The 15,479-nt window shown below is 38.5% G+C and overlaps 1 protein-coding gene and 1 long non-coding RNA gene across 4 annotated transcripts in view; one reads left to right on the forward strand and one right to left on the reverse strand.

Moving 5' to 3' along the window:
- Positions 1-15,479, forward strand: part of LOC311443034 — a 51,927-nt gene that overhangs the window by 31,963 nt on the left and 4,485 nt on the right. Inside the window, exon 3 of one of the 2 annotated variants that reach the window (XR_014697034.1) lies at positions 11,155-11,264. This is a non-coding gene — a long non-coding RNA (uncharacterized lncRNA). Of the gene's footprint in view, positions 1-1,223; positions 1,609-11,154; positions 11,265-15,479 lie in introns of those variants that run through there. The other variant, XR_014697035.1, reaches the window with a different exon arrangement.
- The window catches only part of CHRFAM7A (CHRNA7 (exons 5-10) and FAM7A (exons A-E) fusion), a 44,001-nt gene that overhangs the window by 6,788 nt on the left and 21,734 nt on the right, over positions 1-15,479 (reverse strand). For both annotated transcript variants that reach the window (XM_084532865.1, XM_084532864.1), the window contains exons 3-9: positions 15,338-15,382; positions 11,177-11,286; positions 5,086-5,165; positions 3,733-3,900; positions 3,165-3,359; positions 1,673-1,759; positions 647-756 (exon numbers count right to left, since the gene is read on the reverse strand). In XM_084532865.1, coding sequence (XP_084388991.1) covers positions 647-756; positions 1,673-1,759; positions 3,165-3,359; positions 3,733-3,900; positions 5,086-5,165; positions 11,177-11,286; positions 15,338-15,382 — 795 coding nt within the window. The remainder of the gene's footprint in view (positions 1-646; positions 757-1,672; positions 1,760-3,164; positions 3,360-3,732; positions 3,901-5,085; positions 5,166-11,176; positions 11,287-15,337; positions 15,383-15,479) is intronic.

Genomic DNA, 15,479 nt, shown 5'->3' on the forward strand with positions numbered 1-15,479 from the left:
ACTGATATTCTCTGTAAAAAAGAGACTTACAGAAGTATGTTATAAAGTCCTCTGCTCTCAGAAAAATACATCATTTTTTCTTTGCACTTTACAGATGCTCTTGACCAGAGATGTGAAGATCAGAATTTTCCAAGTTACTTTCATTTTAACAGCCATCTTTAGCGGGTGCTCTTTAGGCTATTTCTGTTTCTGCATGCACAACACCTAAATATGTAGCAGCTGCACAGTTTCACCTTGAGGCTAGTGTATTTCATGCATTTATAATCTCCATCAGTACCCTGCTCTTTTCTTCTACTTGCTTCACTTCTGATGGCTACAGCTTATTTGAAAATCACCTCACTTACATATATTTAGGTTTCAGCAAAACACTGAGGTACTTCTAGCTGTTGTGAAGGAGACTTTGAATAGAGAGCCAAGATGAAGAAAATTCATATACTCTCACTCTCTCAGAAAAAAAGGTACCTGGATGCGCCATTTTTGGTGAAACTACCTTTCAGAACTAACTGTTTAGCAAGGATTTATACAGATGTAGATAACGAAATTTATTTTTTAATCAGTAAGAAGTAAACATGAGTCACAAGCTACTCTGTCACATCTCTGATCTGGGCAGTTATGCAACGGATAGTGTATTAAAATCAAACCTTACCCATTTAGGCATTTTCCCCCCATCTGGATCATGATGATGGTATTGTAGAACAATAACAGTGACAACAACAGAGAGGCCAACAATAATCATAGTGCTGGCAAAATACTGAGCTGCAAAATAAACAATTATAGTGATATATTTTGACTGATGCAGTTTTATATCTGTTATAAGGAGCGTTTATGTACATGTAAATGTAATATGAAGTTACTTTTCCCAGTGTAGTGTTACATATGCTGCTTTAGGTAGTTGTGAAAGATTTCCCAAAAGCAGACAGTGCAGCCGTTGGTTTCAGAGCCGTTATTTGAATAATAAAAGTCTTAGTGGAACTGAGCACCTACCTTTTCTAAGCAACCTTGAAAAAATTTGCCCTCTCATTTTCTTTCACCAGTATCTTAGGGATTGGCTGGTATTTCTTTTGAAAAGCTTTTCCTTCCATTTGAGCAATTACAATAGGAAGATTTCATCACGTTTAGCTCTGTAGTCCTAATTGTGTCTGAACTGCAAGTCTTTCTGTGGGAAACTGACTCCTCTATGCTTTCCCAAAACAACACGTGGCTTCTCTCTGTATTTTGTTCAGACCAGCCAGCACAGAGGTTGTACAGGCGATCACACCTGTGGGGACTCTCATCAATTGGCAACACTTGCTGACTTGCACTGAGGAAACAAAGGCAACTCAGTAGCCCTTGTGGAGGGCTTGTAATCCCCTGATGCAGCCCTGTGGTGTCTCAGCCCATCTCCTCTCCCGCTCCCTGAGGTTTCCTGTCAAGCTCTCCTGGGGGAGCTGCCTTTGCTGCTGGCATTGCTCCTTCCCTCCCTGTATCTGCTGCCTGCGCTGCTCCCCACGCAGAGGGGTCGGGCACCTTCCGTTCCTCAGGAAGTCACTGCTGTATGCTCACACAGTCGAGTCAGAACATTGTTTTCTAATTTAATTGTACATGTAATTTGCTTTACTGCTGGCTGTCATGCAAGGTCACTGCTTCTCATTTAGCAAAAAATAAAAGTGAATAAAAGCTGTAGTTAGCTTACCGATTAAGGGCACAGAATCAGATGTTGCTGGCATAATTTCAGCCACAAGTAACATGAAGACAGTGAGAGACAATAAAACTGTTATACCTGAAAGATAAGCATAAAGTATGAAACTAGATCAGTAGTTGTAATAGCAAGGCAATAAGCGGCAGAGAATGAATCTGAAGGAGGCAAATGTATTGCTGTGGTTCCCCCCAACCCTGGCAGAGAGATAGGTCTGGGTGGACTCTGGTCCTTTCTGGGGCTACCTCAGGTTCAGGGTGACAGTGCTGTCAAACTAGTGCCAATGCTGGTCCGTGAGACTGCTGTGAATAGGAGAGAGATTACAGGGGTTGAGTAGGTCTGGGTTTTCTGAACTTGCACAGATGCATGTATTTTTAGATCCGTGTTAACTATTCAGCTCGTATCACACTTGCTAATTAGCTGAGGTAAAACAAAGTACTTCTTGCTGCTTGTTTGCTTTAGAAACATGGTGTGATTTTTAGTATTTGAGCATATGAGACTTGATTAATTGGTATGGAAGCTACAGGCAGTGTAATGCATAAGATTCCTGAAACACAAGTTAGCTGTATTAGACAGCAATTGCTGTATTTCTTGATAAAAGTGGTTGAGTTCTGCATGTGGCTATGTTCAAGCAGCCATGACTGCTGATGTTTGGAGTTTGACTTCTGTTACTCAGTGATCAGTTCCCACCTCTATGAAACAAGGTCCAGCTCTGTTCTCAGGACTAGTGTGAAAAAAAATAGGGGGTCACTGTTAGGTAGAAAAGGATTTAGGAACAAAGAACTCATCTTAAAAAATGGGGAGGGAGTTCTTGGAGAACTTCTTTCTGGAGAAATGTTCATTATGTTCCTACATTTAACAGTTGCATTCAATTAGTAGAAGCCTGTGTATTTGCAGATTTGTATGGGGCAAAAAGTTTCATTATATATTTAACTACCATCTTAAGGATCAAGTACTTAAACTCATCAGACTTGTTTCAAAAGCCAATAATTTAGTTTAAAATTGCTATAAAAACAGTAATAGTAGCAGTTAAATGGAATCAATCCTTCTGAGAAGGCACAAAGCAATCCTAGGCTCTTAATATGAGTCATAATTAAAAGGAAACATTAAAAAGAATTCCATATGTAAGTGCTCAAATGCAGATTTGTGAGCTTAAGCTTTACCTGGTGAATGTGGATTTTTTTTTTCAGCAATTAAACATCACAAAATGAAACCCTGCTTCCGAAGGAGGCTGGTTAGGAATTGTCATGCTTCCACTTAGCTGGCCAGAATTTCTCCCTTTCACAGCTTCATTGTCCCCTAAAGTTTACAGCAAAGGTTAACGGTGATACCTGTGCTTCAGCATCACACCGTAAAAACAGTTTATGAGCCCGGGCACATAAACTATTCCTCCTTGTCTCCAAAGACTGTTTAAAAAGAAATTTTAGAATACAACTTTTTTTTATGGTTTGGTAATATTTACAATAACAGTATCCTGTTGAAGATTTACCTAGTGAGATCTTTTCTCCAGAGTCTGCTGGAAGTAGAAAAACTAATAAGGCAAGCGCTGATATCAGTACACAGGGAATAAGAAGATTGAGTCCATAATAGAGAGTCCTGCGTCTCATAGTTACTGTGAATGTCACATCTGGGTAAGGTTCCTTACAACATTCATAAAAACTCTCAGTTCTCTTCCCAGGGACTCCTGTGTAAGAGGGAAAAGGAAGAAAACCCAAAATTAATGTCAATGAAATCTATATTATGTAGTGATTATTTTATAAAAGGATAGGTATAGCTTTCTAAGTTTTACTATCGGTAAAACTGCTTCTTCAAGCTTAATTCCCAATTAAGTCACTTTTGTTAGGTAATAATGGAAAATCAGATAAAAGATATTTACTGAATTCAAGCTAACTTTTTTATGTTGATTTTCATCTTATGTCTGCTCTCAGAGTTTCAAGCACCACTAGCTAGGTCATTTATTAATTTAGTTTCTCTCTTATTTTCCCAATCATTATTTCAGCAGTGAAGTGCTGTCAAGGCTGCAGGTTCAGAATGTAAATAAGAAATCAAGAGCTTACCTACTAAATCCCACTCTCCATTTGAAATATAGCCAGATATATCCGCTTCTTGCATTTGCAAGTCTAAGGACCAGCCTCCATATGTCCAGGACCCAAACTTCAGGTTACACTTCTGAACGTCAAACGGAAACCAGCGCACATCTATGTAGCATGAGCTCTTAAATATGCCTAGGTTGGATTTTAAACAAGAACACCAAATTGGAATGCTTGTTCCACATAATTCCACGTCCATTTTGTATCTGGACCTTGTTCCACATTGCACCCTTTGGCATTTAGTTGTAAAGCACAGTTAATCTCAGTTGTGTCTTGAGATGTAAAAAGCAAAAGTAAGTTACAGAAATGGGAAAGAACTGCATCAATTAGGTATTGATGTTATAAACCGTGTTTTACCCATTTCCATTTAGGCACACAGTAGATAAAGGTTTAGAGAAAAGCACAGATTTCTAGATACTGTGTATCAGAAAGATATGAAGCAGAATATGCAGTCTGCTTCTCCTATTTCTGTGACTGAATAAAATAAGAGATCTTGAAAGATTATTTGCTATCTTATTAGATTTACGTGATCTTGTTTTATTCAGGTAGGCTAGCTTATTTTTCATTTGTTGAGTCAGGCTCTGTCATTTATCAGCTTTGAGAATGGAACTGAAAACCCCGCACTAAATGGAACACCTTACATGAGAACAGGCAAACCCCTGAAGTCCTCTGGGGATCTTAGGTAGAAAAACTAATTTGGAAAGCACTTGGCAGTATTACTGTACTTTCTAAAATTAAGGTTCTTGGAAGTGTTAATTCTGGGAACTGTGGTAATTCAATTATGGAACAGAAACTACTCCACTGATCCACACCCGAGATTCAATGATATACTTCTGATATCAAATAAATACCAAACACAGACTGTGTTCCTTTCAGGATTCAAAAATTTTTTGATGAAGCATCCAATGAATTGTTTCAATGGAAGAGATGTCCCAAGATGTTCCTAAACATCTCATTGTAAAGTAACATACTAATAGAAGAAACAGCTAAAGTAATGAAATACATTTATATTTAGAGACATTACCTTTGATAAACAATAACCTTTTATACTAAGGGCTTCTATTTTTTATCTTCTTTTATTCTTCCATGCTACTGTAATAGTGCATTATGACAGAAAAATTTAAATAAGTGCAATAAAAAATCTGTGGTGGTTTTCATACAAAAGTGTTAACCATGTAATTCATGATGCATCTAGGCTTATATCTAGCAGATGACGGCTAGCTACGTAAATAAAATACCAAGGAATTTATGTCAAATTTGAAACCACACCATATATAGGTAATCTGAGTTACAAGTATTTATGACATGAAAACAGCCTACCTGGTGGCAGATATTGGCAATGTCCTGAAGAATTGACTAAAACATTAGTGTGAAATGTAGCATCAAATCTTTCATCAGCACTAGAATAGGGAAAAAAGAAAATGGGTTATATGCTCTGTGGCTCAAACTACCTGAGAAGAATCTGTTCTTCATAAAAGGATTATTTATCCCCAAAATAAAACCCGTCAGCTTTTCTGCTGGCACCAGCTTCTTGTGGCCTCAGGGTAAGCGGCCCTGATGGTATCGGATTTGTTCCTGATTACACTGTAAGTGGAGGCGAACCATGTCATTCTCTCTGCTCACCCACCTTGCAAGATTCACCACATTGCCTCAGCTGTTTATTGATTTCCATTTGGATAGTAAGCACTTTTTAAGAACTTCTCAAGCAATTGTACAGGGAAATCTGTTCTCTTGCTGTCCACATAAACAGCAGCTTTCATTTGTGCAAGGGATAAGCAAAATGAGACATACACTCCTCTACTCTGTTGGACTGTTTGTCGTTTCCAAACAGTCGCCTCGCGGGGATGGGCTGGAACACGAGTTAAACACCGTGCCAGCAGCTCCGGGCACAGGAAAGGCCACAGGAGCCATAGGGTCTGCTGTCTTGCTGCAGCTGGTGTTTGCGTTGATCAAAAAAAAACATGTTATCCCTAGGGTGATTTGAAAATCACAAGTCTCAGGTGTGTCTCTACCTATTAGTGGTTTAGTATCTCATCACTTTCTAATCACCTTGTAAAACATTGTCAGGAAAATACAGTGAGGATCTGAGATGGGGAGAAAGTGAAACATTCATAATTTTGGCATAAAAGAAATTATAAGGGGTACGTTTTTCCAGCAGCATAGCTCCTGTTGAAATATTCTTTTTATTTGGCATACTGTGATAGAAAATTGTGTATCTCAGAAGCTAAAATAAAGCAGTTTTTATTTTAGTCTTCATTACTTTGCATTTTATTTTCCCCATATGTATTTCAAAGACGTTACGTTTTAAAAGTATCTGACTAATCTGTGAAATGTGCAGACAAGAATCAATTAAATCCAAAAAATTACTCTCCCACCTGGAGAGGCACTGTTTCCACTGGTGAGCTGAAGGCTCACAGTGCTGAAAGTCATTCACTAGTGTTTTTCCAACTATTTAGTTTGAACTCTGAAGATAAGCTGAGGAGTCTAAATATTGTGTTGTAGTGTGAGTGGATTCTAGGACTTGGAGGGAAAAAGGGAATTCAACTCTAAGGCAGTTGAAGTAATGCAGGCTGCTGTCCTTCAGCTTCACAGCTCTGCCTCATCTTGGCTGCCTTTTTTCTTGGCGTTTGTGAGGAACTCGTACTGCTGAGATGTCTCCTAACCGAACTGCCAAATTTTGCAGAAGTGGATTCGAAGGGTATTGGGAGAAGTATGTATGCACAAGTATGCTGTATGCAGCAAGACGCATGCACAAACACATACATTCACAGGTGGGCACGCACACCCTCCAGTTGCATAGGTCTCATTTCCTTAGAAAAGCAGACTTAAAATTCTGCAGCCGGTTTCGATATTGGACATAGGCAAGTAATTGCAGTGACTTGAGTGTAGCCTCATTAGGGCTGCATTAGGAAACTCAAGCCATGTAGTGAAGTTTAGGATGTGAAAATATCCATGCTGAACAAATTGCTTGTAAAGTGGAAATCAATAACTTGAAATGAAATTCTTAGCTTTCTTGGCTAGTTTCTGTTTTCTCTCCCTCAAGCAGAGGTCAGTGAAGAACCAGAAGGCCACTTGTAAGACCCTGCTGTTCTTTCTGGTCATCCGCAAAACTAAAATTTTCAAAAGGCATCACGTGTCAATCACTTGATTGACACAAGTCACCGAGGAATCTGTTTCATTGTCATGTGGTTTTGATTTTAATATGGCATATTCTTAAAAGGATATCAAGAGATACTTAGACTCAAATTTGAAGATATTTTTTCTGGAAGAGAAGTATATGTGGTTTTCTACACTGTGCTTCTAATTGTTTTTTGAAATGCAGTGCTTCAATTGGGATTACACAAAGCAGGAAAGCCTTTGTTTGATGAGATTTTGGACTCAAATATAATGATAGAAAATCATCTCTGCTATGTTTCTTCTTGAAGATATAGCCACTTGAAAGCAAATACTGGCTGCAATGCATTGAGATGACAAAGCTGTACTTAGCAGACATAATCCCACTGGAACCTATCTGGAGAATCTCAGGTTTATGAAACTGGAAAATGGAACTGAGACCTAACTACCAGAATGTGTATTATTCCGTGAACTAATGAACACTATGTGGCCATTTGGAAAGCAATATCAGCAAAAATAAGCACTTCTAATGAATCTAGTAAAACTAACAAAGTAGAACAGAGGTAGACACGACACTAATGCAGTCAGTCCTGGAATTTGTACGTAGGCCAACATTTTCCTCTCTCAGAAAAACTACAGATGGACTGGGCCTGGTCTCTTTACAACAGACTGGTAGTAAAATTTAATACAGCTACCACTTTTCCAGGTACTGTGTTATCCTTCTCGTTCTGTAATGTGCTTCAGGTACAGTTAGCATGGATGTACAGGTATTATGAAGAACAGTTGAAAATTGCTAAAATCATCCTTTAATTTTGGATACACATCCTTAAATGTTGAAGCATAAATCTCCAGATGCACTGAAAGTCTCTCAGATATGTGGTACATGTGAGGAAGAATATTGTCATGATTCATTCTTTTGGAAATCTCTAAACCATTGTTGTAGAGTACCAATTTTGTGGTGTACCTACAGTGTTATTCAGCAGGAGTATGGAAATGGTTTGCATGGGAATGATTTATTGGTCTTTCCCAAGAATTCTGTCATTTATGAAATCAAGGTAGATAGGAAAAGATGGTCAAGAGAACAAATTTGTAATGAAAAATACGTTAAGCAAGATCAGTGTTGCAAAAATACCTGTTCAGGTTGCATGTGTACATTTCTATGTACAGAGCATTCTTAGGCTGGTGTCTGCACAACTGAAGCACTAATTGCAGTGCTTAAACCAGAAACAAGAAGTAATCCTGGCAGGCAGTTACACTAAGTGTGGGGAGGTCTAGCAAAGACCCCCTCAATTCACTTAGTGTTAATTGTAGCTCTGAGAAAAGCACGGAAGCGTGCTGTAAGCAGTGTGGAGGTCCTGGAGAGAAGTACTCAGCTGGCTGACAAATGCTGTCACTGTGTGCTGTCACCACAGCATTACAATTCAGCAACACCTGTGAGAATCATAAAGGTGATCAGCAGGTGGCAAAAGGGCAGCATAGCTGCAGCTGACATTGGTACAGCTACTGAATGGGTGTTGCTGCCACAAAGGGCAGCGGAGAGGGGCGTCAGGTGGATGCAGACTGCAAGGCTGGCTTCTGAGTAGACATATGGGGGAGACACTGAGGAAAAAAGCCATCAGGAAAACAAAAGGTTTGTGTCACCTGCACAGGCAGATAAAACACCAAGTACCCTGTCTGCCACAAAAGAACCAGAGCAAGATGTACAAAGCAGATGTAAGGTCTTTCTGCTAGCTGGGGAACTGCACACGAGCCCGCAATAACTGCAGAAGAACAGACATCTTCCAGTGCTTTAACAGGGCACTTCTGATGGGAAAGGAGACTGTCAGGTAGCCCATGTTATGGAGCCACAAATTCTGAAGAGCGATGGCTGATGAAAGAGCTGGGTCACAGCCCCACAGGCTGCTCAGGCCAGGCCCTGTGCAAGTCAGGGAGGCCACAGAGCAGGCTCCTGAACATCTGCAGAGCCGTGACCGTGTCAGCTTACACCACAGCACGTTTGAGACCATTCCAAAGGCTGGAAGAGGGTCCCTGTTCATTTTATGTGGGACTGTCTTGATGTATGTGGTTGTATCCATGCCAGAGACAGCAGAAGACCCTCACTCCCAAAGAAATGCTCTCTATAAAGGGTAGCTTGAGCAATCAGAGAGGGGAACTGCACTACTGCACTGTTATATGTGATCAATGTACTCCTACAAGAGCCTCTGTTAGAGGCAAAAACAGTCTTTGCTGAGCACAACAGACAGATGGAAATTGCCGTGTCCTCAAGCCATTTTTTTTTAAATGCAATGTGTGCACAGCCAGGTCTTCTGTTTAACTCGGGACTGTTGGAGATAAAGAACTTAGTACTTCCTTGGGGTTTCTTCTTATAATTGCTTAACATGGAATAAGTGAAGAAAAACTAGAACAACAAACCAACAACCAGCCAACAAAATTTGTATGCTTTTGGTGAGGAAAGGAGCGATGATAACTATCACTGCCTCATGCTCATTTTTTCCAACACGGAAGCTGGGCTATGGCTGTTCCTGCTACCCAAATGGAAGGCCATTTGTTCTTCAAAATTCAGATTGTTCTAGAAGGTACAGGCACAGATCTTGTTCCTTAGCAGAACAGAATGAATAGTTAGATTGCAAGTAAACAATTCCCTAATTGCAGGGGGGGGGCATAAGGAAAATTTTTGTCTACAGATTCTTTAATGATTTACTTTATAAGAAACACTGGACACAATATGTTTGCTAGTTTTTCATTGTACTCAGTAGATGGTAAGCCTGAGGGAAGTTTCTACTTAAAGGTAATTAAAGATACCAAGTTTCTGAAGATGCAGGGTTTTCAGTAATTGAAGCTGTTATTCTTACTCTTTTTCTTTTGGTAAATATAGCTCCAGAACTCTGCCAAGAACTTTTTTTTGTCTAATTACTGTTCAACAGTGAAATGGACAAAGAAATAATGAGGAAAAGGCATAAAGCAGATGACAGCTTATCAATATGGATATTCTCTTTCATATTTCATTTTGTCATACAGTACTATGAAGTAATTCATCAGTGGTAGTGTGATTCTGTGTAATGCCGTTGAATAGAAAACCTGGCTGAAAACATGATTTTGTTTACATAAAGGTATGTGTGTGCACTGATCTCAAGGTGTTCATATACTTTCTGCTCCCTCCCCAGCGCAAAGAAAAACATTGGTATGATAGAATTGGTTTTTTATTCCCCAACCACAGCTGCACAGATATTACATGCATGCATCTAAGGGAAGAATTTGGTTACTTGAATTCAATAGAGATGGAAAAAGAACTTACTTTTTGTACATAAAATCCAGCAGCTGCATTGCTTTCATAACAGAAGCCTACAGTGCAGGGGATGTCACAATCGTGTGATATATTGGAAAAGTAGTGTCAACAGTACTTAACCAAAACACTCTGCATCATGCAATTGTATGCCTGGGTTTTGTACTCCCATTAGATCTAGTAACGTTTCTACTTAATAAGCAATGTTATTTTTATTTTTGATGTGCCGTTGTTTTAAATAGATCTGGGCTTTGTAGTGAATTTGCTCACAGATAACACTTCAAATCATTAAACAGACTTGCATCCAATTTCAGCTGAGATTTACTACTGCACCTTGCTAAAGCAGTATGATTCCACAGCTAAAGTTTATTGTGAATACTACAAAAAAATGGGCCACTAATTTCTTACACATAGTCTTTCAGAAGGATTCAGAGCTCCAGTGAACATACCTTTCCTGAGCAGGGTAGTACGCAATTAGCATTTGTTCTGTTTTCTTGTTTAACCCCCGTTTTCTCTGTATCTTAAATACTCAAAGTTGCTTGTATTTATTCTCTTTTACATACACTACCAAAAAAACACACTATATCACAGATTCTTTTGTTCTTTCTAAGAAGTAGTAATATGCTACCTTTTTAAACTAAATGCACAATGGGAACCAGCATATAATGGTTCAGCCAAAGGATCTCTCATGTCAGCCAAGTTTCTGCAGCTGATTGAATTCACCAGTAAATATTTACACCAAGCAAATAATTTCAGAGAAAATTATCACAACCTGTGTCATTAAACACAGCCAGGAAAGTTTAGTTTTCTAATCATCACACAAAATCCAGCTAGAATTGATTATATAGAAGCTGTTAGTATTTACTAAGTATTTGCAAATATGACCTCCCACTGTGTAAACTAGTTATTTTCCAGTATTCCAAATTAGCAAAACCTAGGCATTTTAATGAAATGGTTATGTCATTTGTCTTATGTTCTCTCCTTCCCCACAGGAAAAAAAAAAAGTGTGTCCACCTGTTATAGAGAAGAATATCTGGCTTCCAAATCAGTCCATCAGGAAAACGGACGTTCTTCACTCCAGGGTATTCAGACACATTCCACTGTAAGTAATGATCTGTCCAGTACTAAAATATACAAACCAAACATGTTAGCTCTTCTCATCCATGGCTTTAATTTTGTTCTCCAGACTGCATAGCTTGAAATAATACATGTGTTCTTGTTAGAGATATTATTTAGTTTCAGACAGTAAAATGCTTGAAAAGGGTGAATTAGGCTACCAAGAGCTCACTGGAAAGCATAAAAAATCTCATTTTCAATTCACACTGCAATGCATATAACAGCATATAAAAGAAGATCTGATATGCTTGTATTTTATTGTTCGTGCTGGCTCAGGTACCAGTTTGGGATAGAACAGATTTTGTTTTACAATTCATACTTAACTTCAATGACATTTTTTTTTCCATCAGAGACAACTTTGTTTTCTGTGGTTGCAAATTCTTAGGTTGTAATAACTTGATTACTGGCATGTGGTAGATCAGCCAACAGTCTCTGCTGATAGGAAAAACAACTGAAATGGCAGAACAGTTTATACTGGCAGCAGAAGGCCTTGTCAGCTCCTGTGGCCTGAAGTTAGCCAGCCTTTGAAGCAGATGCTCAGCAGCACCATCCTGCTCCAGAAGCTTTCTTCCTGGCTGGCGCTTCCTACACTGGAAGCTGCCACCCTGGTGACTCTCCAGGCTCCTTACAACAATTCCGTGACTGCCAATATAGGCAGGAGTTCTGTTGTGGTCAAACCAACAGGGTTTAGAACTGTGCTTCTTGGCATGTGCTTCCATATTTTTCTCATTAACTTTTTACTAGGAATTTTTAGTTCTTTGTCACCTGGACAAATGATCTGAGTTTTGTATTGATTTTTTTCCTTTTGCTCCACGGATACTAGTTGGGTTTTTTTTTTGTTTAGTTTTGTTTTTACTGGAATCTTAAATCAGAATATGTCTGTTAATAGTTTTTTTCTTTTCACTTCCTACTCCATTCACAGTTCTTTAATGACAAACTACATCTCTTGTTCACGTTTATCTATACACAACTTATATAACCTGATCAACTGCTTGTCATCTTTTTATTTTGAGATTTTTAGCTCCATTTTTATGGTAAATTATATTATATGATCTTCCCTGATTGACAAAAAGTCACTGTACTTTCTACTACTTATCTTTTGTAGAACTCAGACATACCAAGATCCTCATGATATTTTATTTATTTATTTCTTTATTTACCGAGTGTAGAAATGTAAACCAATTGGAGTGTGGTTTTGAGGTGTTGTGTTTAAACCTGTGGGTTCTTGTTTGAATTATGTGAGTCTTTGTCAAAAGCTGACAGAGTAAGTCACTTTTTTGACTAGCAGGCACGCGGCTGGGACTGTAGGGCCATGGGGCAGTTGCTGCTGAGCTCACTGGCCTCCCAGACTCTCTGGCTGATTGGCATCTGAATAGCATTAAAATAATACCAATGTATCCAAGAATTTCTTATTCTAACTTCTGCAAGTTATTAGAGCCAACGTGATGTAGCACAGGGTGTCACTGAATGCTGTGAAGACAGTCAGAAGTCTAATAGAAAACTTAATTTTTGAAGACTGGTTTAGAAATAACGCTAAGCAGATTGTGGTTGCTCTCCTTAGCCATATTTACAGAGCGTTTACTCGTTGAGCTGGACACGAGCTGTTTCATTTTGTTTTAATTTTGGAGCTACAGCCTCCACTGTAGCTGAAGTATGTTTGATGCAGATCAGAAAAGCAAACATCTAAGGGTACTTGGCTTAGTATTTGTATTAGTATTGGCTTAGTGTTTGACTAGGCAAGGCTCCTGCTGTAACTTCGGTCGAGTTTAAGATTCTGATACTGAGCAGTATTGCCATGGAGATACAGTTCCTGACCAAAGAGTCTGGATAAATGCTAGTTTTATTCGCCCTTCTCCCAGGTTATTTTTTGTACTTAAGTATTTCATTGATGACTAGATAAAATATATTTAAGATACATCTTTGGTTATATGTATGATTTATCAAGGAAGGGAGTGGGGGCAGACATACAAGGAAAAACTTCTCATTGCAGACCATTGCGTCATACAATGTCGTATGTTTGCCTCAATCATGCTTTGAATCTGTCTAGTATACACTGAATAAACAGTGAATACAGAAACACTTTTTTTTTTTTTTTTTTTTAAATGTAAACACAGGCTATGAAAAGTGGCTGCATTTTTTGTAGTATTCAAGTGATCTGGTCATTGTGGTCCTAACATGTTCCACATACAGTATGTACTAAGGTGAGTAAATCAAAAGAAATACAGTGAATATATAAAAGAATCAAAAATTTACTTGGGGAAAAATATCTCCAAAAGGACAAGGACACTAGGATAAAGAGAGGAAAAATAAGTGATAGCTTCTTGGGTGTGAATTGTCATACATTTTCCTGGTAAGAAATTATAGCAACATTTTGTCAAAGCCAAAACCATATTATATTTGACAGTTTTAACCCTGCTGTAAAACAAGCCTATAAAACAGCATGAGCTAAATGCTTCTTCCATGTCAACTCTTTGTGAATAAATGGAACAGCCATGCTGTTCTCTCCAAAGGTCATCCAAACAATCTCTCATTTGTTTCCTAAAGCCTGCCACAGTGCAGGAGAGGCCTTCTATAGAAATGCTCTAATCAAAGAAAAAAGAATCTATTTAGATCAAATGAGCTGATTAAAGAAACGGAAAGGTGTAAAGTTTCTGTTGAAGCAGCATGATCATCTTGAGAAGTAAAACTCTCCTGTAAAGCGTTACTTAGCCCAAACAGTTCAGTTTCTGCAATACAGATGGGAATTAAATGCCAATTGTCATCCCAGCTACGGTAGTATGGAGAAAACTGCCCACATCACCCCATCTTTGTAAAGCATGGGTTTATGGAAGATATTTTTTGTGGCAGCACTAGGAGCCCAGTAGTCAGCATGGTAAGAGGCATCTTGTTAATTCTAAATTTTAGTGGTAAACTAATTAAAAATTCAAGTCAGAATAAATCTGTGTAGGCTCCTTTGCCTTAGGGGCAGCTCTCTCACGAGTTAAAGAAGAAATTTAAAATACTCTCACAACATTCTTGACTGTTCTACCGTCTCTTCCATTTATTAAAAAGTGAGTGACACTTACTCCTACCCAGTAATGTCAGCCGTGAGTTAATGGGGGGCAAAGTTCTCTGCCGTGCTGTCTAGTGGTGGCAACAGAGGTACGTTAAGTCTGAAAAAAAGGTCTGAAAATTCTGTGACAACTGTAGCAGCTAAACATTGCATCAAAAGGTAAAATAAAGCTACTGCTTGAAAAACAAACACCATATGTATGCCAAACAAACAGGGAAACCAGGATAAAAATACAGTGTTCGCAGCTGAGCATTAGGAAGCTGAACCTGTGTTCCAATATATATTTGTCATGTAACTGAGAAACAGAATTTGGAGAAATAACCTTAAAAAATCTCATCTTGACAGTTAATCTTTGATGATGATTGATGTTTAACAAAAGCAGTATTTTGAACAACATGAAAACAGCGTGTCCATCTTAATTAAAATTCTCTTGCAGTTTCCTAAGGAGACAGACTTGAAAGCAAAGCAAATAGGACGGCAGAGGCATGCGGTTAGGACAATGGCAGTAGGTTTCAGGAAATAATGAATCTCTGTGGAATAGATTTCTTCCTGTATCAGAAGAACTGTGGACCAGAGTTCTGATCAAAACAGCTCTTACAGATGAAATATATTTCATACATGTATAGGTTTCTTTCACAACCAAATGATTTACCTCTACATAGTGGATTTGTTGAAATGGGTGATAAGGAACTTGTACCTACAGTTACTGGAACTCTGGACATTGGTATCTTAGGGTGGTTGAGAGTTTTTAGAGTGACTAAATCAAGGCCAGTAAGTTTGTGACATATCTAGCTGTGGTGACTCAAATTCATACAAGTTTTCAGAAACACCTGAAACAACATCAGGTCCTAAATCTCAGCCTTGAGGTTTACCATTCACTTTAGCTTTGTATACTGTGTGGAGAGATGCAGAACAAAAGCTTGAAAGCTTCCTAAAATTGGCACCATCACAAGATGAAATGTGAAGACCAAAGGAGGAAAAAAATTGCTTTGTTTCTCAGAACTCACCATTTGTAGCCAGATGTTTGTTGTTAATACCTGATTCTTTTCATCCTGAAAGGAAGAAGGAAAGGAGGGGAGAAAAAAAAAAAAAAAAAAAAGACAGCTTAGTATCATGTGGCTAACGCTAGTAAATACAGTCAGCTATTAT

This window comes from Aythya ferina (genome assembly GCF_964211825.1).
Source record: "Aythya ferina genome assembly, chromosome: 11".
NCBI lineage: Eukaryota > Metazoa > Chordata > Aves > Anseriformes > Anatidae > Aythya > Aythya ferina.